The sequence below is a fragment of the Motacilla alba genome, chromosome 1A, assembly GCF_015832195.1.
Source record: "Motacilla alba alba isolate MOTALB_02 chromosome 1A, Motacilla_alba_V1.0_pri, whole genome shotgun sequence".
NCBI classification, from domain to species: Eukaryota; Metazoa; Chordata; class Aves; order Passeriformes; family Motacillidae; genus Motacilla; species Motacilla alba.
This window is the reverse complement of record NC_052031.1, coordinates 66,271,127-66,298,376: the sequence shown is the minus strand read 5'-3', so window position 1 is coordinate 66,298,376 and position 27,250 is coordinate 66,271,127. Positions and strand designations below refer to the sequence as shown.

General features: G+C 47.0%; 1 protein-coding gene across 2 annotated transcripts in view; it reads right to left on the bottom strand.

Moving 5' to 3' along the window:
• Positions 1 to 27,250, bottom strand: part of B4GALNT3 (beta-1,4-N-acetyl-galactosaminyltransferase 3) — a 67,407-nt gene that overhangs the window by 24,144 nt on the left and 16,013 nt on the right. For both annotated transcript variants that reach the window (XM_038154100.1, XM_038154099.1), the window contains exons 2-3: positions 3,369 to 3,472; positions 2,593 to 2,670 (exon numbers count right to left, since the gene is read on the bottom strand). In XM_038154100.1, coding sequence (XP_038010028.1) covers positions 2,593 to 2,601 — 9 coding nt within the window. In that variant the 5' untranslated portion in view covers positions 2,602 to 2,670; positions 3,369 to 3,472. The remainder of the gene's footprint in view (positions 1 to 2,592; positions 2,671 to 3,368; positions 3,473 to 27,250) is intronic.

Sequence of the window (27,250 nt, the reverse complement as noted above, 5' to 3'; positions counted from 1 at the left end):
ACAGGGCACAGAGAGGGCCTGAGCCACAGAAGAAAGGCGACATTGTGCTGCCAACTAGAAACTCCTGAGTTTGTAAGACTCTTCTGTCTCCTCAGAGTGGCTGCAGCCCCTCCTCCTGCCTGGCCCAGCTCCCCTGGCTGGGTGACATTGAGCAGCCAGCAGCTGGGCTTGGCGGCACGCTCTGCTGTGCTGTGCACTTGTGGGAATCCATCAAGACAAGTTAGCAAGACAGCCCCCTGTGTGGATGGGCACGAGTAGACAAGGAAGGGACACCAGCAGAGACAGAGTGAGCAGCAATAGCTTTGTCTTTCAGTCCTCTCAGGAAAGGATGCTTCCTCTTGGGGCAGGTTTGGCAGCAGGATAACACTCCAGCACAATCCTTTGGTTTTGGGCAGCACCTGTGCAACTGTGCATGCACCCCAGCACCGGCCAGACCTTTCTCCCCTCAGAGCTGAGCAGAAGCTTTTGCAGAGGTAAATGAGAACAGCCTGGCTAACCTTTCAGTCACTTTTCTGAAAGTCCTCCCCACAGCTACAGCAGTGTCAAATGGTGACACTCATACCCTGCAGCACAGGTCGATAGCCGGGCACGCTTCTGAATGAATGAAACGAAACACCCCACATCTCCCCAGCCTGAGCAGGCAGTGTGTGATGCTGGAGCTGGAAGACTTTGCTCTGGTGCCTGGAAGTGACAGTAAGGATAACAGCCATCACGTGCACAGGCACCTTGAAGAATCAGGAGCAAGAGTGAACCCTCCTTTCCCCAAGGTGCCAGAGCAAAACTTCAGTTTGAGATTTCCAATGAGCACACTTTCCCACCACATTATCCAAGGCTGAAGACTTAAGCTGCCTATCTCATATCCTGAAACTGAGAGAGGAAAATTGAAACCTGTCCTTTTTTGGCAATGCTGTCTGCCAGCTCACACTGCAACCCTGTTAATTATTTATGTTTTTCAGGAATATGCCTCTCAATTCAAAGCCCTGAGCTGTGTGAGGCAACCTGGTGGCCCTCGCCCCAGGAATCAGGCTGCAATTAAGTTATTAGAGATGCTGTGGGAAGGGCACAATGGGATTACAGACCTGGGGTAATTAATTTGGGCAGAGTCACAGAAAAACTTAATCCCCAGGCTGGGAGAAATTGCAGTTGGTGGTTAGGAGGACAGCAAGCAGCTCTGTGCAGAGCTGTGCCCATGGATCCTCCTCCACCTCCTGCAGCTGGTACTGGGGAACCACTGGCCTCTGTTTGCAGTCAGGGGGACTCTGCTGACCCTCTGGGTACACACAGTGCTGCAGCAAGGCCAGGAAATTTTGCCTTATAAAGCCAAAGAGAAAAGTGTCCAGGCCACAGCGTGCACCTCACCAGCTGCACCACTGGTAAAGGCTCAGTGCACACCACAGCTGGCCACGCTCTAGATTCATGTGCTTTGGGAAATCTCTAGGGAGGGGATCAGAGACACAGGGCAAAGCCTCGGGGAAGCTGGGAGATGCCACACAGAGCCTGTATCACCCAGGGCCATGGGAGAGGGGAGCAGCGAATGCTCAGTGTCATCCCTGGGCACAGCAGCAGCCCTGTCCCTGACATCCTGCTGGCTCTTGGCCAGCAGCTGCTCATCTGGGATGCAGCCCTGCCTGCAAGGCCCTGCAGCTGGAGAAGACCCCAGGTTCCAGATGGGACCAGCACTCCAGAGCCCAGGCTCTGACACTGATCAGTGGCCTGATCTGGGTCTGGGTACAGGAAGGTGGCTGATGGTGGCTGCTGCCAGGAAAGCCAAGGCTGCAGGCACCTGAACTGCTCCTTGATGTTTAGGATAGGACCTGAAGGACCTGAACTGCTCCTTGCTATGGCTGGATGGATACACTCTCCCTCCATTACCAGTGAGATCTGGAGATCTGAGTGCAAGGCTAGCAGTCTGCTCCCTCCCCTGGGGAGTCACAGAGGCTCCTTAATTTGTGCAGGTCTCTAATCACCTTGAGGAATTTAGTGAGCTGGCTCCATTAACTAAATGCCCCCCGGCTGGTGTCCCTCTCATTAGAAGCAGGCTGCATTGCTCCCTTATCTGAAGAGGAATGATGAGATAAGGGAATGGGGGAGGAAAGAATAATTGAGGCATGAAGGAAACAAAAGGAGTGTTTACCCCAACCTGCAAGGGTCACCAGAGAGGGTCTCTGTTCGTGGAAGTGCTACTGAAGTGGAGAAATCTCCACCTACGATACACAGGGGATGGATGGCAAAAGCCAGAGCAAGATCAGTGTGACACTTCTGTGTGCCACAATCATGTATTTGCTTGCTGAATAATTGGCCTTACACTCCCCAGCCCTGAATAAACTTCACTTTTCAGGAAGGTAGAGGGCTGCCTGGAAATGCAGGTGGGTGCCTGGAGCCTTGAGGAGTGGTCGAGACACCAAATTATCTGGAATCTGGACACTCCAGTCTTTCCGGATGATTACTCAGGTCTGTAAGTGTCATTAAGCAGGGAGTGGACTTCGAGTAAAGTGAATTAATTTCCAGCCATACCTCCCAGCCTTTCATTTTTGCTGTACAGGTCTCTAGCCATAAACCTCCTCACCCAAAATGAGGGAGAAAGGCACCCACCTCTGGCATCCATGGGACAGGGCTGTCAACAGCTGCGTAATTTGATTTATTCCTCCCACCTATTTGCAGCTCTTGGATCTGAAAAACAAGTAGAGAAAAGCCAAAACAACCTGTTAAAATGGCATGGCACTGGCATGTACAAGGTGGCTCTACACAAGCTCTACCAGAGGGTTCAAACCTCGTCACTAGAACATATGAGAAAATAAAACAAGTTTTCAAGCTCCCTTTCCAAAGGACAAGCCAGATATCGTGGATGTAAGAGAGTGAAAATGCTCCCTGTTTTTTTGACAGCACATTTACATGGTGAGCTGCTGAAGGAAAAGGATACCAGTATTTTGTAACTGCTTGCTAGAGTTAGCTGTAGCACAGAGTTAAAACTTAGGTCATTCTCTGGGGGTTTTTTTTCCACATCTATGTTTCAAAAATGTTCAAGCAATAGCTCTTCCAGCACTGCCTTCAGTCAACAGTACTGAGATGTGCTTCACTGGAGAGCAATAAACTCTCTCCTGACCTTTCACTTCTGCTTCTATCTTGCCTTCCTGTGCCACAAGCCCAGCCAGCTTCATCCCACTGCCGTGGCTTGGTACACCTAAAATAACTTAATTGACTACAGTGGAGCCATTGTAGGCTCACGTTGCTGTGAGACAGCTCGGATTTTGCCTGTGGCAAGCTCTCCTTCCTGTGTGAAGAGAGAGCTGTCTCTTGGGGCCAGCATCAGGAAGGAAGGGCTGCCCTTCGGCATTTCCAGAAGGCAGCAAGCATCCAAGCATCCTCACCTGGTGTGCCAGCTTCTGTGGATAGTCCAGCTGAAGGCTTGTGTCCCCACCTGGGGCATTGGTGTCTGACAGAACCTTAGCAAGCTCCCTCCAGCTTTCATATCCTGTACAGAGGAAACACAAAAGTGTGAGGGTTAAAAAAAGAAAGGGTAGCAGTCACCACTATGAACTGGTCTTGCAAGGCTGAGAGACCTCCAACAGTCTGGAATGGTCCAGCAGAGACATGGAGTTGTTTTATGTTGCTTGGAGTTGGCAGACTGGCACAGAGAGAAAAACTGCTTATATTTTCCTTAAAAGCTCTTCCCTCCTTCTTGTTAATTTAATACTTAAAGATTCACCATCATTCTAAAATAGATATCAGAGATTTCATTAATCACCACAGGACTAGGAACATTCTTTAAATTACTCAGATAATCCCACTAGTCAAACTAAAGAATATAAATTTTTATCAATTAGCACTGCCAAAGAAAAATAAGACAATAACTAGATTACTAATTAGCTTAACCCTCAAAAGCATATTATTCTTATATGCACCTATTCTCACAATAAAAGCTTTAATTTTCTCTTCTTGAAGGAAATTATGGATACTCATCTGCCACGCCTAAAATATTGGCAGTGATGCAGTCAAGGACACTGCTATTCAAGCCAAGTCACCTTCCAGATTCAAAGCAACTTCATTTGAAACTCCCTTCCCCTCTCATTCTGCTCAATCCAGAAGTCAGCATCAAATCTGATTTCCTCCCAAAACTTCAGTGACCTCCTGGGTTTAGGAGGAACAAAGATGCAGATGCACCTCGTAGCTCTCCTGTGCCTGCTGCCCCTATCACCAATGAGACAGCGCTGGTGAGCAGAGCTCAGACCTCCCAGCAGTGCTCCAGAGCCTCATGCTATGTGGTTTCCAGCTCTGAGAAACATTTTGGCACTTAGCCAGTAAGTGACCAGCCTGCCAGCAGCTCAGCGCTGTGCCCACACCACATGGCAGCTCCAACCTCAGTGGCAAGCTCCAAAACCTCCATCAGCCCTGGCTTCTCCCAGGCTGGTGGCAAACCAGCTCAATACCCACCCACCAGGGAGAGCAGCCAAGCTCTCTCCCTATTTTCTTTACAACTGGAAATCATCCCCAAAGCTCTAGGAAGCCCAAAGAAGTTGGCTACCTCAGTATATACAGGGAACCCTCCCAATAGCTTCAAGTCTGAGGGTTTAGATGAATGGTCTGAGCCTTCTACACTATTCCTACAGCCAGAAGTGGCAGGAACATGCCCTGAGGGGGAAGAACTGCTGGGGAAACACCTGCTGTTCCACAGGCAGCACACCCATTCCACCCAATTCACCTGCCTACACCCTGCCCACCCAACCTGCAGCACGGGAGACTCGCTGTGCCTTAGGCAGGAGCATGCTCCATCTGCTGGCTTTGGAGGGGGCTTTTACAAGCCACATGGCTTAGGTCATCCCCCAAACATCTCTGGGCTGCACAGAGGCCAAGGCAAACCCCAAACCACCCCAGGAACTAGAATTCACAAACAGCCCTTTGCCAGATCCCTCTCCCTGGCTGCGCTAAGCTCTTGGCCAGTTATTGTAACTACAAATAGGCTTGCAAAACTCTGCCTCTACTTGCTCCTGAATCTCACAGGGTCAGGCAGAGGTGAGCAGAAAGCTGCCTCCTATGGAGTGCTGATCAAAGGGGGGGCAATTAATAAAAAGGAAGTGCAAAAAATGGGAAAAATATGAAAGGAGTCAAAGATTCAAGCGAGAGACAAGGCTCAGAGCTAACTAGGTGTCCTGCTTTCCTGATGTGGGTGTTGGCTTGGATGTGTGGGTTTCATTCAGGCCTGTTAAATGCTGAACAGTCACAAATTTCTGATCAAGATCTTCTCACTCCCAGATTCTGATTTGAAGCTATGCATTTAAATTTATGACTAAAAATACCAAGGTCAGTATTTATCTTCTGCAGGAGATTTTTCAGTTACTGGGTGAGTAACCTACTGATTAATGCAGCCAACCACAACTTGTGCTTCATGGACTGACTGCCATGGGAAAAAAGGAGAAACTCCTTTGTCTTTATACAATTTTATGTGTAACTGATGATTTTTCCCCTTGTTCAGAGCAACGAGGCAGAAACTACTGTTTGTGAGTGTCCTGCAAGTGGACACACTCGGAATGGGGCTGAAACAGATTTTAGTTCATGTAAAATTCAGCACTTGCTGCTTTGAAGGCTCCTTATAATAGTGGGAGAGAACAGACAGTGGGAGAGAATAGACACGGAAAACTGTAGAATATCCTGAGCTGCAAGGGAGCCACAAGGATTACTGAAGTCCAGCTGGCTAGACAGGAAACAAGTAAATCAGGAAAAAATAATAGGCAACAGAAGTCAGTGCACCCCTGGAGATTCACGGAGGGAAGACACCAAGAGCAGCAGGTTTTTTTCTCTTGTGCAGAGGGGAGAGGTTGTTTGGTTTCATTGTTCAACTCAGCACTTCCCTGCCCTGTGGAGTAAGCTCAGGACAAAGCATCAGCCTCTCCTGGGAAGGGCTGCTGGCCACCACAGCCAGCCACTCTGGCTGCTCCACGGCTGGCACAGAGCCTGCCTCCCAGCAAACACAGAAGCCTGGCTGCATAGAAGTGCCAATGGCTGACATTTCTCTGACCCTTGGAAGAGAGAAGAAAGGGAGGCAATTCTCTGTGTTGTACAAATATTTACCTAACACATCAGCCAAGCACAGAACAGACAAAGGAGCTACGAATTAATCTGGAGGCAGTGATTTCCTTGCTGGGTAATTTGTGCTTTGACAAGCCAATTCTCCAGCGTGGTAGGAAATGATTTTCATAATATAAGAGGATCAACACTCCCCTTAGAGAAAGTTCTTGGCACTCCAGTTCCTTCTGAAAAGACTGGCTTTTCCCTGGGGGTCTCCACGGGACACCCTTGAAGAAGGACCTGGTTTTGCCCATGCTTTCCTCACTAAAGGGAGGAAACCCAGAAAATTCAGATCTCCTGCAGCTTCCTGCAGTCAGAACAGCTCCTGAGGCAACTGCTCAACCAAGGCCTTCTCCACAGCATGTCACAGCATTCAAGGCATGGCCTTGCAGGTCTGCACTGCTGTGTGACAAGCTGCAGAGGGGAGCCCTGAGGCCACGTCCACTGCCCTGTCTCAGGCTCACCCTGGGCAGGGTGATCCACCACAGGCTCAGCCTGTCCTCAAGCTCTCCCTGAGCACTGCTCACTAGCTCAAGCACTCTCTTGATGGCTACTTAAAGTCAGCAAGCCTAGGCCTGGAAAAAAGCAGGAGTCAAGAACTAAAATACCTCGGCAAACACTTGAGTGTTGCTAAGAAGGAAGGCCAGAACTATTAGTTTTGATGGTTTTGCTCCAGTCCCTCTACAAAACCCATTCTGGCTAGGATGTGAAAAGGCAGAAAAACCATCAAGGCAGAAATCAAAGGCTTGGGAAGAGCCTGTTTCAAAGTCAGGGGAAGATGCTGGGCCAGCCATTGCTGCCATCAGTCTGTCAGACAGAGGCAGGAGAGAGCTCCTTGCCTTTCTGTCTTCTGGGCTTCACTTCCCAAAGCATTTCCCATCACTTCCCGAAGCACACCAGGTGTTTTCCAAGGCTATTTTTTCACCTCAAACACCTCCAAGGAAGGCACCACTGATGCAGGCACAGCTTGCCAGAAGTAGCAGCCAGACTTGCTGCCACATACTCCACCTTCCTTGGCATCAGTCTGATCTCCCCTCCACAAGCAGAGGTCCATCTTTCTTTCTATTTTTGTACCCCAATGGTCCCTCACAGGGATCAACCAAAGCCATGAAGGTGGTTCTTCCTCAGAGAAAAGTGGTCCTTTTTGTCCCTGTTCCCATCAGGCTGGCTGGCTGATGCCTGCTGAGGATCCAAATGCCCAGCAGGGCCAACCCTCAGCTGCTCCTCTGGATTCACGATGGGAAGCCCTCAGGAGCTGAGCTTCCTACTGGAAATAAGAAGCAGGTGAATACAAAGAAAAGGCAAAGAAACTGAAGAGGAGGCTGAAATAGATGCTGCATCCTACAGCAGAGCCCCTGCAAGAGGCAGCCAGTCTGGAGCCAGTTGCCCACAGCTCCAGTGAGTCAACCATTAAGAGACAGAAAAGCTGTACCAAGAGAAAATAAGATGAAGATGGTTCTTGCCTAGGGTCTGGTCAGGTACAAGCACCATGTCTGCCTCTTCTCAGCCATGCTTTTTACTGCTCTTGGGTTAAAAGTCAGAGAAGGAAGCCGCAAGTGGAGATGAAGAGATCTCACCCAACAGTTATGACTCTGCCAGAGCAATGCACTTGAAGCCCAGTTCAAGAGGAAAAAAAAATTTAAAAAAAGCAGAAAGCCAGAGCCAGAGATAAGAGCCAGCAGCACTCAGGGAGCTATCAGGCCTCGGGGCAGGAGTGTGACCAGAGCTGCTGTGTGTGTTCAGAGATTAGATCCATGCAGCCACTGCCATGGCCCCGGCCCCAGACTGCACTCGACATTTCAATTAGCCTGTGAAGATACCTGGCAATGGTGCAAGGGGAAATCCCAGACCCACTCAGGTGATCAGCTTCCCCTCTGAAAGACGAGATTTGATTACTCTGCTGTTGTTACTGCTGCTTACATAGCTGCAAATGCTATTAACACCCACATTCTAGCCAGCCCTTTTATAACCCTGCTAAATGATTTCACGCAGCAGCCTCAGGAAAGAGCAGGTCTACAGGCTGTTTTGCACAAAAGCATTTTCCTTTTTATGAGACCCTTCTCCTCTTCTTTTTGTTGCAAGGATAGAGCAAGAAAGAAACTGGCAGGAATAAAGCAGGGTGTTGTTCTTCATTATCCCTAGTATCCACAGACTATGGTATCCATACCATGGCTTGATGTTTTACCCCTCTCTTGGATGGTCTTATTTCTCCTCTTATCCTGGTTGAATATATTCAACTTACTGCTATTCCATGGGACTTCAGCATCATCTGAGGTCTTTCCCAGTGTTCCTCCTGGCTGAGCAGGTATGCAGGTGCAATACCCAACACCCCCTGTCATTACCACTAGGTGACTTGCAGACATACTAGTCCAAAAGAAGCTGGCAAAGATTGCTTGAAACTGAACACAAGAAGGTGTTTAGAGAGTGTGACAAGCATTTCACACACCAGAGCAAACCCTGCTGCTGGTGCCCCTCTGCAGAGGAAGCATCTCCTGGCCTGCCACACACACCAACACAGCCCCACAACACCAAGTGCAAAAACCATGAGGATGAGGTGTTTTCTGACCTTCCACAACCAGAGATGTGGGTGAAGGATACAGTGAAAAGAGACAGCCAACTGTTTCTGGACAGATGGGTGAATGAGGTCAAGTCATGCATCACAGACAGGGTAAGAGAAACTACCAAAAAAAACCCAATTCAAGGGTAGGGCCAGGCCAAGGGAGTCTCTGGATACTTATTAAGGTCAATTGAAAGGATAGACAGAAAAGAGGGAACTTTTTGTCCTCAGGACAAGACTGGAACATCACTCCTCCAGTGAAAAGGATTCAAAGAGCATGAAACCCAGTTGTTACAAAGGGAGCCCTGCAAACTGTTCCATTTCTGGTTAGTGCAGAATCTGCAAATAAGACTGCTGACCTCCTCCAGGGACAAAGCTCAAGTTAGGAACCTTGTGTGCAGAAATAAATTACCCCATTCTTCCTCCAGGTAAAACTCTGATTCACTGCTATGTGAATGGCTTTGCAAACTGACAATAAGCTGCAGAACTTCAAAGGTACTTGAAGTATGATGGAGGAAAAGGCAGAGCACTGCAGTTGGGAAGGAGAGGAAAATCAGCAGACATTAACCACCTAATGAAGTCTCACTGCCAGACTCACCCACAAATAATATACCTTGCTGCTCTTCCCCTCTAGGCATAGGAAATGTATTTTATGCAGCAAGTGAGGAACTGATAAACAATGGCTAGGGCACTAACTGGTTTCACAGAAAATATAATTAAAATCCTGCTTCTTTCATTAAAATTTTCCACTGCCCTAGTTAAATCATGAAAACCACCCATGCCACACAATTATCCAGCAAATATTGCCTGCTGTGAAAGCTCAGTGAGGATATGATATATGGAGATGCAGTGCTGGATTTGAGTGAGAAAGAACATCATGTAGCTGCACTATCCTGCAAAATTATGGGGGTGAGCTCCTCTGTCAGCTCCAGAAATGCCTCTGTTTCAACCTAGAATGTACTAGAGCAAAACTACTGTAAACTCTTGCTTGTCTGCACTTTCCACACTGAAGGCACAGGAGGTTCAGGAGTTCGTGTGAGCATGGAAGGGCGAGCACACAGCCAGCTAAGGTGCCCAGCCACAGCTCTGGCTGTGCAGTCAAAACCCCCTACCCAAGGTGACTTCTGCCTAAAAGACCCCTGGGTCCTCTCCTGCCCATCCTCATCTCTTCAACCACACAACTTAATCTCTCCTCTCCTCCACTGAGGAGTCCTGAAGGATTAGACTGGGGAAGAGCAGAGCACTCTGTTTTTCCAGTGGAAGGAGAAAACTTTGGCTCAAATGAAGATTGAGCAGAAGAGCACCTCCTGATTAAAGCCCATGATTTTGTCACTGCTAACTTCTGCAGCACAGCAGGGAGAAATGCTGGCTAGTCTGTTACCCACTTGAGGTATTCCATGGGCCATGTTACACCACATAAAACACATACAGAAGCTCTTAAATCATAAAATGTATTTTCAACATTATGGCCATGATAGCTGTGCAGTTAAAATCCTTAACTGCTGGCAAGTTCCACTGTTTAATTTACAGAACGTGGCAATTGTGCTGTAATTATGGTGTTCTTGTCCCTGAGACATTGTGCTGCACACAGGCTGCCTCTGTGTCTGTCTCTTTGTACAATATTGCCATCAAAAGCAGTCTCTCTGCTTTTACAGTCTTCAGGCACAGCTATAGAGTTCTCAAAACAGCTACAGTGCTCTCAAAACAGCTATAGAGCTCTCAAACAGCCAGGCAAAGAGGGCTGATTCCAGTCATGCCAAGAACAAAGGTATTAGAGTAGTTCTCGTCATGGAATCACACTTACCAAGCCAGCCTTTTGCCAGTCATTGTCTTCAAAATATGGGATTTGCACCAAAACATTTACTGGTGTGAGATTTGTCTTTGCTCAAACTTCAGTACTTGGAGCACTTGGAAAAACCAGCAGGTTGTGAGAGGAACACAGAGTCAGGTGTTTTGTATACCAGGCTAGAGTTTGATTTTTACTCCTGCTTCTAAAGTAAAAGTAATTTGCCACTTTGATGGTGAACTGCAACATTAGGCATTATTTTTGTTTCAAAAATGCCATTCATCCTGAAACATTTGCATGGGTTTCTGTGAATTCACTCCCAGGGAGCACATCCTCAATGTGGCTCACATTCTGCTGTCTGCCTTATTTTGTTTTTAATACAAATAACAGTAGCAACTGGAAAAGTTCCTACCTAAACCTCAAGGTGGACTGGCATGAAAAGCAGATGTTGCAGCTGGTTTTGATCACTGCAAGTGGTATTCCTGGCACTCTCCCCACCATTTGGAGGCACTGGTGAAGCTGTGCCCTTAAGAGACAGGAGAGGCAACAAAGGCCTGTTCATTGAGGTAACAAGTTATTCAAAGCTGAAGTTTGCCTCCATTTATCAGTACCTCAGTGCAACACAACACAGGCACTGCACTTTCCACAGACCTGGCAGGCTCCCTGCCTGCTCTAATCCATACCCACTGCATCATCATGAACATCAGTGAGGACTGATTTTGCAAAGAGATGCACGTTTCCAAATGCTTTCTACCACCAACAGATCTGCTGCTTTGATGTCCACAGGAGCTGAATAAATGCAATTAGTAAGAGGTAACATAGGTAGGCAGCTACCCTCCCCTGAGCACGGGGAGGTACCTACAAAAATCAAGCATGAAAATGGCAATTTTATTCTCAGCAGTCTTAGCCATCTGTTTTTCTTTCTGCAACAGGACTGTGTCCAAGAGAGCTCAACAAGGTCGTCCACAAAGCTTTCAGAAAGCTTTGGTAATTGCATTTTTCTCAAGTGATCCCAACACTGCAGCAACAGACTGCCCAAAGAGCTTCCCAAGACTCTTTTTTTTCCTTTTTTTAAATACAGGAGCTGTCTAGGATGTGAAGCTGAAAACCAACCAAGCAACAGACCTTCAAGTCAGCATTTGTTACTGCTTTACCAAACATAGCTAATGCGTTGTTTTTTTAATCTTGGGTGAGGATTTTCCTGAAGACTCAATACCTTGCTACTTCCACATAGATGCAGCATTCCCAAAATATCTTCTTGCAGCTTGATTCTCAGTCAAGTTCTGTGGAACTTTGTGCTGTAGAAAATGCCATTCAGTGCTTCCATGAGAAAAAACCCCACACTTTACCTACATCTCTACTTGCCATTTCTATTTGCTATTTTGCTCAAAGCTGCTGTGACCATTTTCTTCCCCTGAATTCACCTCAAAAGCAGTAACTCGCTATTGCTGAAATTGTTATTTCCATGGTCTCTGTGAGAATTGCAACAAAATTACCACCCTACACTCTCAGTTTCAGAGGTGACTGGAGGCAGACTATGGACGTGACTAGGGGCAGAGGAAAATAAAGAAGGGGCTGGACAAATATCTGCCAGAAATGGTGCAGGTAGGGTTGACCTGACCTCAAGGCAAGGAGGTGAGCTAAACCAACTCTCTTGCAGGCCACCCCAGAAATATCTTCTGATTTGTTTAAATGACTTTAAATTGCCTGTGTTTAAATTTGTTTAAATTACTTTAAATTGAGGACAGCAGAATGACTGCTCTGCCCGTGGCTCCGCACGGGACGCCTTGCTCTGGCATCAAACAAAGCCCTGAAGACAGAGGCACCTCTACCTGTGGGACAACACAAAACCTCTCCAACAGCTCTGCTGAGGAGGAACCAGCAGCACACATACTGACAAACATCAAACCCACAGGAATATAACAAGATAGCAAAGAGGAACTGAGAGTGCAGTGATTGAGGCACTGCTTTGGTGCTGCTCCCTAGGTATGTCACATTGGAAACAATCTGATGATTGCATTTTGAGTCAGATGAAGCTCTTCTAGGATTGTTACTGGGGTTTGGATGAGGCTCTAAAACCACTCCCAAGTATTTCAGGAACCTGGATGCAATCCCTGTTTATAAGTTTACTTCACACACAATTTTGATTCAAAATCCAAAACTACAACTCCTGGTTCAGACTTAGGCATCACTGAATGATTTGTGCTGAAAGGGACTTTAAAGTTCCAACCCCTCTGCTGTGGGCAGGGAAATCTCCCACTAGACCAGGCCCCATCCAACCTGATCATGAACACTTGCAGGGATGGGACATCCAACACTTCCCTGGGCAACTTGTTCCAGTGCCTCACCACCCTCACAGTAACAAATTTCTTCCTAATATCTAATCCAGACTTGCCCTCTTTCAGTCTAAAGCTATTCCCTCTTGTCCCATCATTACATGTCCCCATCAAAAGTTCCTTTCCAGCTTTCCTGAGGGCCACCTTTAGGTACTGGAAGGCAGCTGTAAACACGATCAAACGTCGATTAAAATGGCAGCAAAAGGCAACAGGAAAATCAGGATATTCTTCAAGAGTGTCTGAAATTTCTCATCAGATGCTGACACCACCAAATCTACACTCAAAGCTTTATCTGACCTCTAAGCCTAGATGTCAGCTTTCATCTGTCTTTGCAGTGGAACTGTGCATGCAACCTGACACCAGCATCTCTGTTTAGCAAAGCTGAGATTTGTAACACTGATTTCCTCTGAATCATCATCAAATACCAGCTGCTAGTCAGGGTAGAAAAACATGCAAAGGCAGGCTAACATTTTGATAAGTAATGGAAAATCCTATGTACCTATGACTTAAAATATCAAGCCTCAGAGTACTAAGGGGGCAGGAGCATGCTCGAGCTCTTCCATGACTCAGGCTCAAAACTCACATGGACAAAACAAGCTGCCAGTCCTTCCTTCAGGCACCCTGCCTCTGAGCAAATGCATGCTGTGCAATGGGACGGGCTGCAAAGCACACACACTTGCTTCTGGGACAGCTTTATTTACACAACATGGGTTGCTATGAGGAAAAATCAGGTTTGTGTCAACTCTTTTTTATAGAGCTTTTACCCAGTGACATAATTCCAAAATACAAACTTCTGAAATATTATTTCTCCTCAGTCTGAACTCCCACGTCAGTATCCTGCTTTGGATGGCAAACCAGCCTGTGCAACACACTTGACAAAAATAATTAAGAAAGTGGGAACCATGAGGACTTCACAGAAACTACTTTTTGTCCCACAGAATTATAGAATATTCTGAGTTGGAAGGGACCGAACAAGGACCATCAAGTCCAACTCCTGACCCTGCACAGGACAACCCCAAGAATCCCTTGAAAGCCTTGTCCAAAATGCTCCTTGAGCTCTGTCAGGCTTGGAGCTGTGACCACTGCCCTGGGGAGCTGTTCCAGTACCTGAACAACCTCTGGGTGAAAAACTTTTCCCTGATATTCAACCTATACCAACACAGAGACAAAAAGAAAGAGCTTGTATTTACCACGACCTAGTTTGCTAAAACACTCATGCCTAAATCCCACTGTTTGGCAGAAGATTTACGGAGATTGCTGAATATTTTCAGGAACAGACTCCACTCTCACTTGGGATTATTTTTTTCATGTGGTGTCTTCCAATTAAAAACTTTCTCAAGAAGATTTAAGAGACACCACACAAGAAGAGTAATTTTAGTTTGCTCTGTGAATCTTCAAATCTTCCCTTAAAAGTTCTTTTTTTTTTTTTTTGAGCATCCCAGAATCCTTAAAATCCACTGGAGCTGGATTTTAAGGATCCAGCTGGAGAGGGATGGTGATGGCATCATCTCCTGGAGAGGATGATGGAGGAGGAGGGATGCTCTGGGTGGTAGTGTCAGGACACACCCCATGCCCAACGGGACCAGGACTGAACCGAGGGGGCCCTGGGGCACCAGCAGCCCCTAGACTCCACACCTGGCCAGCTCAGTTCAGCATCTCCCCCACCCCCTGCCCAGTCTGGCCCTGCCCCACCTGGCTCTGTCTCCTTGCTGGTGCCTGGAACACCACCCTTGAACGTTCCTCTAAAAAGACTCCAGTGTGCTGCTGTCACCTGCTCACCATGAGCACATTTGCAGATGTGCAGACATACAATTAGAGGAAGTACAAATAAGACCCCTGTGTGAGGCACAGCACAGCTGAGAACCACGCAGGGAGGTTTCTGACTCACGTAGTTTAAAGGACTCTTTAATGGCTGGTAGAGAAGATTCAGTTTGCCTTAGCAAAGTACATTTAACAATAATGCATGCACTCAGTGCAGAAAGAGAAGAAACAAAGCAACTATTCTGCTCTCAGTTGATCCACAGGCACATCCCTCACTGAGAGGGGTTTTGAAGCTGATGAAGATCTTTCTTATCTGCAGTGCCAGCAATTGTTAAACTGCATCTCTCATTTTCAGCTGATTCCAAGTGTAGATCCTTTCTGAAGACAAAGTTGAAAGACATCCACATTCTTAGGGGAAAAATCCCTTATATACTACATCTCCTGTCATTCTTTCCCTATATAGGGAGTTTGAGTTGCTGCAGATTGTTGGGGTTTTTTCCCATTTTGATGCAGCTTAAATATACTAACATTTTAATTATTATTATAGCTGGGAGTTGGAAATGCAAATTAAAATGCTTTAACAGTGAAAATATGATGGTAAAATTGTGCCATCACTGCACTTTGTGAATGACATTTAAGCAGTATTACAAATTTAACTCATTTCTGTGCTAGCTTCTGTATTAACAAAACCTGTGTGATAGATCTAGAGTTTTATCACACTACCCTAAATTTCACAAAAGCAGGGGAACCATTTCTACTGCTCTTGCAGAATTTCCAGGGAACTGAAAAATTATTTCCTGGGAAATTTCTGGTTTGAGTTCTGCCCCAGACAGAACAAGCTGAGAGCCATTCATGAGCGGAACTTTCTGGAGCCCAGGCTGCAGGGGCCAGCCAAATGCTGCTGCAGGGCCCCTGTTTTCCACAAGCAATCCCTGCCACCAGCAGGCATTCCTGAGGTCTTCCAGGAGGTGATCCTTCACCCAGCAGGAGACAGCCGGGTTAGTTGCCTTGGAGCTGGGCCAGCACGCCTCACAGAGCTAGCCTGTTTCAGTGGAATATTTAACTTTGCTGTAGCTTTCTACCAGAGCATTAAAATTGCCCTTCCAACTGCTTAAGGTGGCTTGCAAGGACTGATTGCAAAATTATCATTTTCTTGCCAACACACTGGAAATTTCCATAGGATAAGGAAGAGGGCTTCCTACTGCCCAGCACTCATCCAGATAATGAGCTTCAGGACAAACAAAACCCTAACAACTGTCTAATCTGCCTCTTGTGTAATTCAGTACAGGAAACCCACAAAGTAATTCCTGTACTGGCTCCAGAATAAATGTCCACTGAAAATGCCATCTGACATTGGTTATTTACATGCTGACCTGAGATTTCATCCAAATACTCTCCTCAGTCTCTTTATTACCTTTTACTGACCTTTTCCACAGGCTCCTGGTGTGATTCCTACCAAGCTCCACTGACTCTGTTCAATTTCAGTCCTTTTCTCTAATGGTAAGAGTGTACTGCCTTACACAATCACATACATCAAAATACCCACAATTCCAGCATGTTCTACCAAAACTGAAGGCCAGAGAGAGCAGCTGTCCTCTCACCTGCATTTTACCAAAAGCTGTTTATTGTCTGTCCTTTGTGTTCCTCTGACCCCAATCACTCACAAAGCTCCAGGTTCTACATTGCTGAGAGAGCATCAGACCTCGGGTCTGGTGCTCTGAAACATTACAGTGCAGTTCATGTGCTAACCACTGTTTTAGAGGAAAAGTTCCCAGTGCAGCGTCTCCTGGGATGGAGATGAGGACTGTGTGTGCCTGTGACTTCCTGGGCTCCAAAACAGCCCAGGGTAGCTCATTCTTCAACACCCTTTTAATCTATTTTTAATGCATGCTAATACCAAAGCACAGAATTGCTGAGGTTGGGCGGCACCTCTGGAAATCACCTGGTGTGAACCCCTGCTCACAGCAGCATCACTGTCACCTAAAGCAGCTTGCACCAGAATCCCAAAGTCCTTTCCTGCAAAGCTCCCAAGGACCACCTCCAAAGGGATTCTCTGAAGCAGGTCCCTGAACACAGCCAAGTCTTCTCTTGTGAAGTCCTGGGCTGTAACTTGCCTTGCTCCAAGTTTACTCCAGACTGTTCACCACACAAGACAGAAATAATTTCTGAAGTAGTTTTAAGACAGACAGCCATCTAAATACACTGATAACTCTCGACCTCAAAAGTTTACAACTTCATTACTTTTGAAAAACCTGTCTTTAAGTACCTTGGAAGCAGAAGTCCCAAGGGAAAGTACTGGGATTTGAGCCAAGCCACACATGTGCCTATTTAGAGCCTAGCCTAAAACGGCAATACAATTAACTACTTCAGAGTTTGCAAGAACACTGTGAGGTTTCCTCTCTCACTCTGTGCTCTCCATCTCTCCATTAGAGAGGAACCTTCTTCACAGCAAGTTTCAAGTCTGTAATCAAAAGCTTTTGTGATCCTGGAAAGTGAGAACGGAGGGACAAAAGAGACAAGATTGAACGCCAGAAAGAATAAGGTTTTGCAACCTAAGTTTATTATTCATATCCCTACTATATTAATGAGATAAGAACTTCTTTTCATTCAAATAAAGCAACCACAGAATAATATCCAGGTTACCACATCAGAATTTCATAGGATCTATAAAACATGGAGCGGAAAGTAAATCCTGTTTGCTGCAGGATTTCAGGGCTTTGTCTATTATATTTCATAACACACATGTAAGTGCCACTGTTAGACGCGCTCTTCTGCTTTTGATGCCAAAATAATGAAATGGGAATTTCAGCAGACTATTGTCCAGCAGCTTATCCATCCAGAAAAAGTCCTGCTCTGATGGAATATGCTAACAGGTAAACTGGCAGCAAACCAAAATTGCTCACCTCCACCAGGGTCCTTTCTGTGCTGCCCTGGCTCTTGCCAAGAGGAAGACATGGTGGTGCAGGGCACAAAATGAAGAGAGCACCACTTCAGGATGGCTCAATGTGCTCTCCTAAACCCTCACTCTTTTAGCCAACATCAAGAGTGACACACAACAGACATCACACACTGGGGTTTTATCTGCTTTTAAGGATCTGGACTGCTGGAGTGAGATTCGTCACACCTTTCCACAGCACTGACTGAAATGGGAGATGCTTGTTCAGCACTGCAAAAACGGGGCTTTCAACATTTTTGAAAAGCAGCTGTGATGGTGTTTGAAAATTCAGTAACCTTAACAGCAGAACTGATGAAAGATCAGACAAAGCTTGTGGGGAGTAAATACAGAATAAGTAAATTCCAGCATGCCCTGAATGCCAGCAGGCCCTCCTTGACTATTTTTCAGTCAACATTTGATGGTGAAAGTAACATAAACTTGATTCACAGAAGTACTGTGAGGCTCAATTATTTCACTTTCTAAAACACAAAAAAAATACCAGCATGGAGAGTCTGATTCACAGGGTCTGTGCACTCAGGCTCACACAAAAATGTTACTGCTTCTATAGGAAAAATCAGGCCTCTGGGCACTCTGATCCTCATTAGAAATAAGAAAAAAAACTTGCTTTCTAGTTAAAAAAATCTGATCTCTGTTTCTCAGAAGCTGGCAAAGTAAGCCTCACTGGGTTTAACTTCAAATGCTTGTAACTGCATAATTTGGAAATGTCAGAGCAACATTTTTTATTCATCTCTGCATATGATCAAAAGCATGACTGTCACAAAACCAGAGACACACAGCATGTCCCAGAACTTTGGTGAAATCTGGTCCCTAAAGCATTCAGTTGCTGTGAGCAGCCCTTGTGGAGAGATATCTTTTATGAACATTTCTAACTATTTTGGGTAATCTCAAATAAAAGAAGAGTTTAATTAGCAACTTCATCCCTGCTACAGACTGTGAAGAGTTACAAAAAACCAGAGCAGGCATAATTTTCCACCAGACTTCACAGAAATTTTTCACATATTTCTAAAACCTATGCCTCTGTCTAACCCCAGGAAGTCTTATAGGTCTTTTTCACAAAACCTGAGCTCTCTTTTGCTAGCAAAGTAGTGGGCTCTCTGGATAGGCAAGCTCTCACCCAGCAACAGCCCAAAAGAGAGGAAATACATCTCGGGCATAACACTAACTTAAAATTTTTAGCAAACAGAAAATATCACAGAAGAGAAAAAAACCTGTATTTTTGTATACCAAGTCTGCAATAACAAGACGACTGTACAGTTTATTCCACCCCTTCTCAGCTGGCCTCTCCATGCTTTTTATTTATTTTCTTTTCTCCCTCAAGGGCACTCTCTTGCCCTCTCAGACTCTTACAGCCTCTGTTTTGGGGGAGCACACAGACCTTCCCATCTCCCAGCAGCCCTCCTGAGACTTCTCCTGAAAGCTCTCTCATGTTTCCTGGTGAGCTCTGTCTCCTCTTTCATCAGCTGCCTGCAAGTCCTGCCCCAGTCTTACAGCACTGGAAAGAAACACAACTCAACAGCATTAATAAATGATAGCTGGTCCCTCCTCTCCCTTTCATCTCCTCTGCTCTGGTTGAAAGCAATCCACCTGCTCCCAAGGCAAGGAGCAGGCATCTGCAGGGGCCAGGCTGTGGGGCTGCCTTGTCAAGCTCCAGGACTGACTCCAGGACAGGCTGGTGACTGAGCCAAAATGTTCTCCTCAGCTAGCCCAGCCTCCTGCCAGCACCTCGAGTGGAGAACACCGGGTGGCTCCAGCAGCATTGCATTTCACCTGCTGGCCACTGACTGCTCCCAGGAATCAGCCACCACTCCCTGCTCCTTCCCTGCCTGGAGCTTCCTACAAAAGCCCATTACATTTTGTGACTCATCCCTTACCCCGGGGTAAATCTAAGGAAAAAAAGCAAGGATGAGGAGAGAAAAGAGTAACTGTCATGCAAAAAAAATTATAAGCTATTCTTTCCACCCAGGACTGCCCCATCTCAGACATGAGAAAAGCACCAATGAAACCATTACAGCAAGCTCCCAGAGCTCCAGAGGGGCTGGTGGGATGGACACCCAATGGCCCTGCTGACTCCTGACCTGCTACAAAGGCCTGGGGGATAGCAGTGCCCCTTACAGTGCAGGGTCACATTTCCCACAGCAAAGCTAGTCCTTTCCCCTCCCAGTCTGACAAGATGTAGCACTGACTTCTAACAGATGGATGGGAGCAGGATTTGGGGAGGCTGTGGTACCTGTGAACCTGAGACAGAAGCATAAACCCCTAGTGAAATCCTGACTGCCTCAATACCACAAGCAAAGCAGGAGCCACAAGGGAGCACATTTGTTCAGCAACTCGATGTGCAGACTTTAAGTAGGACCCATGAAATGCCAAAATGCAATTACAGTCAAAGAGGGCATACAACATCTCACTATCCTGTATTTTCTCTCTTTCTAGCAGCTTGCTCCAGTTCACTCTGCTTTTATAGCTAAAGGTTTTTTACTAACCAGTGGTGCTGCAAACTGCAAGCTGGAGAACCAAGCCAGGTTATTTTTTGCTCTTTAAAAGCAAAAACATCACCCACCAGGGATTTTGCCCAATGGTCAAAACTGCCCAGCTGCTCATTTGTGTGCACAGCTGTATACAGTTTGTACAGAGCTGTACAGCTATAGGAGTGGAAGGAACAAAACCAAGAGCAAAACCAAGCTGCCACAACCAGCAACATTAAAAGGCTCCTTTTTACCACTCATCTTAGTAATTAAAGTAGCCGTCTTCCAGTTTTCTGACTGATTGAACCACCCTGGAAGAATCAACCCCAACATATTTTCAAACCATGTTTTGGTTTACTCAGAGAGGGCCAGTTTTTAACTCACTTCTTACGAGCATTCACAACAGGCCTGGATTGTCTAAAGGCAAGCCTTAGCCAGATCAGGAGGAAAATAAAAAAGTAAAAGCAGTGCCCATACAACGGCTAAACAATATCAAGTACATGCCAGGAGATTCTGATCTGCTCCTGCAAGTTGCACAAGCAACAAACAAAGTGAAATAAATACGGTAGTTTATCTATTGCAATTTCTTCACTCAGCTCTAAGACCTTCTGCCAGATATACAGTTCCTGTGCATGGAACAGAAACCACAGAGGCCTGCCTAGGGCTACTCAGCAGGCAGACATGGTCCAAACCTACTGAATGCTGCTGGTTTCAATTAGGGACCAGAGCTGGGGCTTTAACTCCATCTTACAAAAAAAAGGGCTCTCTGAAAAGTCACAGCATATGCACAATACCTCACTGTGCAGGAAATAAAAGCCTTACGTAGGAATTTAGTAATTAGAAGATCAGGCCATTGGTTCATCCCATCAGATAATCCACCTTTGACCAGCAGCCAACATCTAATGTTTAAAAGGCAAAAGAAAACAACCTTCAAAAGTACCTTTAGCTGTATTACCTTACAGAGAAGGAAAAAAAAAAAGTCCTCATGACCTACAGAAACAGTCAGCGTATGCCCCGCAGCACAAATTGTAATTACTCTTCTCTTACCGTGCATTTTGCAAGTGTTACTATTAGTCATAAAATTATCCAACCCTTAAAAAAATACCAGCCACACCACTTGCATCACTGGCTCCTGCAACACTAGATTAACTATGCTGAGAGCACACACACAATAGACTATTTTACTAACAATGCTTTACAGGTTCATGGTGTAACTCCCATTAAATGGTACAGTGCTGAGGGAAATCAAGAGACTGATTAAATCTCTAAAGCCACTTTGAATTCTGCTGTAGGACCGGCATGAAGTTGTCTCTCTTCACAGGGAAAAAAAGTAAGGACATAGGGATCTTACACAAGCAAATCCTGTCACAAGAAAAGCTCTTCTGCCTCAGCCACCTCTGCTGTTCCTTCCCCTTGGTCCTTCTGAGCCCTCATGATATCCCTGAGCACTGAATCACACAGAGCTAGCTGCTCTGCTCCAGACAGAGATGTATCTGCGTTCAAGGGAACGTCAGAGCTCAATCATGCCCGTTTATGTTCTCTTCCATTTTAAACAAAGCTGCTCTGGACCATATTGGCTGCAGCCCAGTGGGAGCCCTACCACTGGCTTCCGTGGGCTCAGATCCAGCCCGTGGCCTCACTCTATTTATGTTTTGATGAGCTGCAGCAAGCAAGGCAGACAGCTTTGTAGCACAGCCAATTTTTTACAACACAGACCAGTGAGTGACTCCTGGGTCACTTTTCCTCCTGAACAGTGCCTGTGTGACCATATTTGAAAGATGTTTCCTTGTATTTTTCAGTTTCAAGTGTAAGGTGTCTAGTTTAACTGTGGCCTTTCCAAACAACTCCAGTAACTAAGAGAGCTCCAGTTATGCAGATGAAGGATGTATTGGTTTGACCATCTCAAATCTCATACAGCCTTACTTTAATTAGGTTATTACAGCCTGCCTATGAGTTCAGAAATGTTGTGGTAAATCTGGAGTAACTCCTCTGAGCAACAGAGTTTGAGAACAGTGTTTGAACCCTGAAGTTCTGACCTTCTTTTACACTCTTGCAAGGGCTGACCAGTAAATGGCCATGGGAGAAGCTCCAGGCAGACCCAGACCTCCAGGGCCCAGCTTTCAAACCCAGGTGCCTCTAAGCCATCAAGTTCAACCATGCCAAGCAGGGTGCTTCCTGTAGTTAGGACCCTATTGTGGCATCCTCTGCTCCCCTCCCACAGGGATACTTTGAGGTGAGACTGGCTTGCCCAAAGCAAATCCCTGGGGAAACCCGGGTATTTCATCCCAGTCTGACAGCAGTGCAAAGGACAGGAGGATAAAGGGTGACCTGCTGTGGAGCAGATGAAGCTGGATGCAGCCAATGGATATTACTCCTGCTGGGTTCAGTTCTGCGCTAGCAGGTGCCTGAGGGTCTCTGTGGAGGTCCCCCTGCCCAAACTGAGCTGTGCTTGGCCCACAGCCTTACAGGACCCACGAGCAGCTCCCTGCACCATCGTGTCCTTTGAGCCCACAACACTGCCAATGCCACTGCTGCAGGGACACCTTGGTGGCACCCCAGTGCTGTCTTCACACATCACCATGTGATGCTACCATGGTAGTTCACCCATGGGGCATGGTGTTGTCCTACTGCCTCTGATTGTCCCCACCTAGCTGCCCCAGACTTAGTCCTTTCCATTACCCCCTAGTCCTGACCACTGCAGCTGTTTCCTCAGATGCTTATGTGAAACCTCATCCTAGCTCATGCTCTGGCTATTTCCCTGGCCTCTCCATCTCCTGGTCCCTTTGCAACTGTTCCAGGGGTCACTCATTCAAAGTAGCCAGCACTGAAATTCCCCTACCAGGCCTGCAGGGTAGACAGGCATGTCTTCTCCTGGTGTGATGGTCTGTGCTAACAGCTGCATCCAGCTACAGCTCTTTTTCATACCAGAGTTTAGCCAAATCCTTCTTGTTTAACAGTTTCTTCCCCCAGCATTGCCAGATCCCCAAGCAAAGTGCACAGAGCTGGTACCTGAGCCCCTGCAGACCTCTGCCCAGCGGTGCTGGGGCACAGGTGATGGTGTGCTCAGGCATGGTGTGTGCTGGGGAACCACAGAGTTACTGCTGCTTACTGCCACCAGCAGCCCTCAGCTGCACAAGGAGTTTCTAGAAGTTGCCAAGATGACCTGACAAAGCCAGAGTCTGCCCTCGGATTAAAGAGATGGATAAAAACAACTGCGTGCACGTAGCCTGGAGAAAGCGTCCTAGGTTGTGGCACTGTCCATGTGATTGCTCCCTGTGACAGTTGCACTCAACTCCATGGGCAGCTGGTCCCCAGAGACCACCAGCAACCCACACTGAGCAAGAAGGGTGCCTGGGGTCTGGATTCACCCCCTCATTCCTGCATCTCCACCCATCCTCAGCCAGTGTCACCCACTTTACATCCAGTTCCCTTTGCCATGACCAATTAGCTTCCTCTCTGCAACATCTTCAGCACCACAATGAAAGGCAGAGGACCTCTGACATCATGCATTTTGATCTATTCACAAGCAAGCCCTTCTTTTTATCCTCAATATCCCAAATTTTTCAGGTGATGGAGAGAAGGGCCATGAGCTAGAGCTGGGAGAAGGCAGAAAGGCTCACCATGACACACTGTTCTTAGGAGCCAGCACAGCCTTTCCTGGCAAGCAGAGAGGCAGCAGGCAGTGACTGACACTAACTCCCTGCACAGATCCTCACATCAAAGCCTTCCTGCAGGACAGCTGGAATCAGGCACTGATGGGCTCTGCCAGGATCTGGCAAAAGCTGCAGAGGAGGCAGGTTGTCAGGGAGACCCTCTGCACCAGTTCCCTTCAGATGTGGACAAAGCAGACCTGGCCCTCTCCGTGCATCAATGGAACAAAATTTGGTTGTCAAGTTTTACATCAAAAAATGCGGGGAATTTTTTACAGGGTTGAAATCTTAAGATCCCTACAGACTGCCTTGGTGCTGCTTATGGGCTGCTGTGCCCTGTTAACCTCTAAGAAGGTCCTGCAGTGATCAGACAACTACTACTACTATCTGTTATCTTGGCTAATGGAAGCACAAGCAAGACTCCCCAATTAAGAATAATTTCTTGGAATTTTAGACTTTGTCAGCAACAACATTCTTTTTGTCTTAGTAAGCTACAACTCTTAGTTTTAAGACAACTCTTAGTTTTAAGATCTCTGCCTCCTGGGATTACACAATCACAGAATATGCTGTGTTGAAAGGGACCCACAAAGCTCATCGAGTCCAGCTCCTGGCCCTGCTCAGCACCATCCCCAAGAGTTGCATCAGGTGTCCAAGACTGTTGTCCAAATGCTTGAGCATTTGGCAGGCTTGGTGTTGCGACCACCCTCCGGCCTTTTCTTACATCCAAAATAAACCTCCCCTGACACAACTTCAGGTCACTTCCTCAGGTCCTGTCCCTGGTCACCACAGAAGAAGAGATCAGTGTCTGTCCCTCATCTTCCCCTCATGAGTAAATTGAAGCCTGCAATGAGTTTCCTCCTCAGCCTCCTCTTCTCCAGGCTGAGCAGAACAAGTGCCCTCAGCCTCTCCTCATACCACTTCCCCTCAAGGCCCTTCACCACCTCTGCTGCCCTCCATTGGACACTCTCAATGTCTCTTTAACATTGTGGCACCCCAAACTGCCCCACACACAATATTCAAGGTGAGGCTGCCCCAGTGCAGAGCAGAGCAGGACAATCTTCTCCCTTACCCAGCAATGCAGTGCCTGATGCCCCCTGGACACAGATGTCCCTCCTGGCTGCCAGCACACTGCTCACTCATGTTCAATTTCCATCGACCTGCGCTCCAAGGTTCCTTTCCATGGGCTCATTCCCCAGTCTGTCTGTATGTCCAGAGTTGCCCTGTATCAGGTGCAGAATCTGCCACTCCCCCTTGCTGAACTTCATACGGTTGGTGATTGCCAAGCCCTTGGATATGTCAAGGTCTCTCTGCAGGGCCCTCCTGTCTTCAAGGGAGTCAGCAACTCCTCCCAGTTTTGTACAGTCTGCAAACTTACTGAGCATCCCTTCTAGCCTTGTGTTCAAGTCATGTGGACTCTCATCTGCTCTCCTCATGTCCTGAGGTTTTGCTGTTACTTTTCCTCCTGTCAACAGAGATTTTAAACTGGATCACTTTGTGGTCACTGTGGCCAAGACGGCCACCAATCTCCACTTCAGCAATGAGACCCACTCTGAAGAAAAGCAGCAGATCAAGGAGGGCATCGTTCTGAGCTGGCTCCCTTAGGACCTGTTCCATAAAGTTGTCATCCACTTTTTCTGGATCTTCTGGTTGTACTCAGGTTGTACCACCTGTGTGACGCCCCCAGTTAACTTCTGGCAAGTTGAAGCTCCCCAAAAGGGCCAGGGCAGTTGACCTGGAAGTGTTCCTTTAACTCCTCAAAGAATAATTTGTCAGTGTCATTGTCCTGGCTGGGAGCTCTTTAGTAGCCTCCCACAATGACATCTGCATTATTTGTTTGCTCCTTGATTCTTATCCCGAGGCTCCCAGCTGTGCCACTGCCAGCTGTGAGCTCTGTGCATTGTAACCCTTCTGTTACAGTGCCACCCTTCCAGGTGAGGAAACGGTGTGGGATAGTGGAAGAATTTGAAATGTAAATGCATGGCTGCAACCCTAGAAAGGAAACTTGCGATGGCCATGTCATGTCTTATTTATTTCAGGATCTGACCTCTCGAACGCATCAATGCTGTTCTCTGCCTTAAAGGATCCCAGAAGGTAAAAGGACTTTAAACACACTGCAAGCTGCGCAGTCCCAGGAGTTGGGCAGGAGGTAGCAAGGCTTCCATGGTCATGAAAACATTCAGGGGAACACAGTGAAGCAGCACTAAGTAGGCGAGGTCAGCAACAAGCAGGCACTTGCATGCTGGCGTGGACAGGTATGTGTGAAGAGGAGTGAACGTGTGGGGAGCACATCCAAACGCCCAGAGAGCACAGGGAGGAACGTGAAGCTGGGAGATGAGGTGGGTGGACAGCCTCAGAGATGAAGGGATGCCTTTTGGCAGGAAGAGAGGTATTTTGCAGGGAGGAGCAGAGCGATGCGGGGCTTTGGGTGTGGAAGGAGGGAGGAGAGGAAAACTGGTGCAACAACATAAAGGAGTGAGCAAGTGCTGCAATCATTGAGGCACAGGCTGGGGTTATCCAGGTGCTGCTGACTTCCCCTGGGCAGAGAGCCGGTACAGGAATTGCAGCACACACCTGTGATGTGCCTACAAATGTTCCTTGGGACAGTTTTACGTGGGAGACAGCAGCATGTCATAGACACGGACTGTTTCCTGGTGCCTTCACTGCATAAGTACCCCACAGAGAGGATCCCTGGCTACCACCATGCACAAGGGAAAGCAACAAGAGAAACCCTATATCAGCAAGGACCAACACTGAAGAGAAAGTGTCTGAAAGCACTTTCTCCTCTGGTGGACACCAAACGCAGAAGACAACCTGTATCACTCATGATGTTTTAAGACTGCCTCTAAGACTGATCCCATGAATCCCAGGCTGTATCTCAACATTAACTGTAATGTTAAAACATCAGGGCAGGGTGTAATGATACATCCCACACCCTGGCTCCACACAAAGGAAACCACTGCAGCCTGCAAGGCTTTTATGCAGAATAGTAAAGCTGGCGTTGAAGACGTCCCTCTGGTCTACAAAACAATTCACCGAGCACTGTCAGCATGTTGTTTAAGAGCAGCAGCACACTGCTTAGCTGCCAAAACCCGCACCTCATCTCCACTTCACACTGTGGCCTCCTCTGGTTCAGAGCAGAGAGGGAGGAGCTGCAATGGATGTTCATTACAGAGCAGCTCCACACAGGCCACCTTGGATAATGAAGTGCACGTAAAATTGCCCCAGCAGTGGAGCTCAGCATCAAGTTCCCTGGCCACCTGAGATAACACAGAGTGAAGTACAGGTGCTGCAATTCTTCTGATGGGAAATAATAGTTCTTAACCTGGAACAAACAGGTTTGATTAGATATGCTCAGCAAACAGAAGGAACACAGGTGCCTCTGGACACTTAAAAGATGCTATCATGAGGCTACTTGGCACACAATGCAAAATGAGGCTAGGCCATTGTTTTCTTGGGAGATTCAATTGCTAGTTTTTAAGTTTCTGGACTCTGGGCTGATTTTGTAGTGCTTAGATGACACAGAGACCCTCTACACGTAGAACATGCCTTTAGAACTTGAGATACTGCCATGTGCCTACAAATGTACAATGGTGCCTTGGGACAGTTTTACATGGGACACAGCAGCATGCACACACCTGCAGAGAATAAAATTATGCTTATTTCTCTACAAAGCTATAGA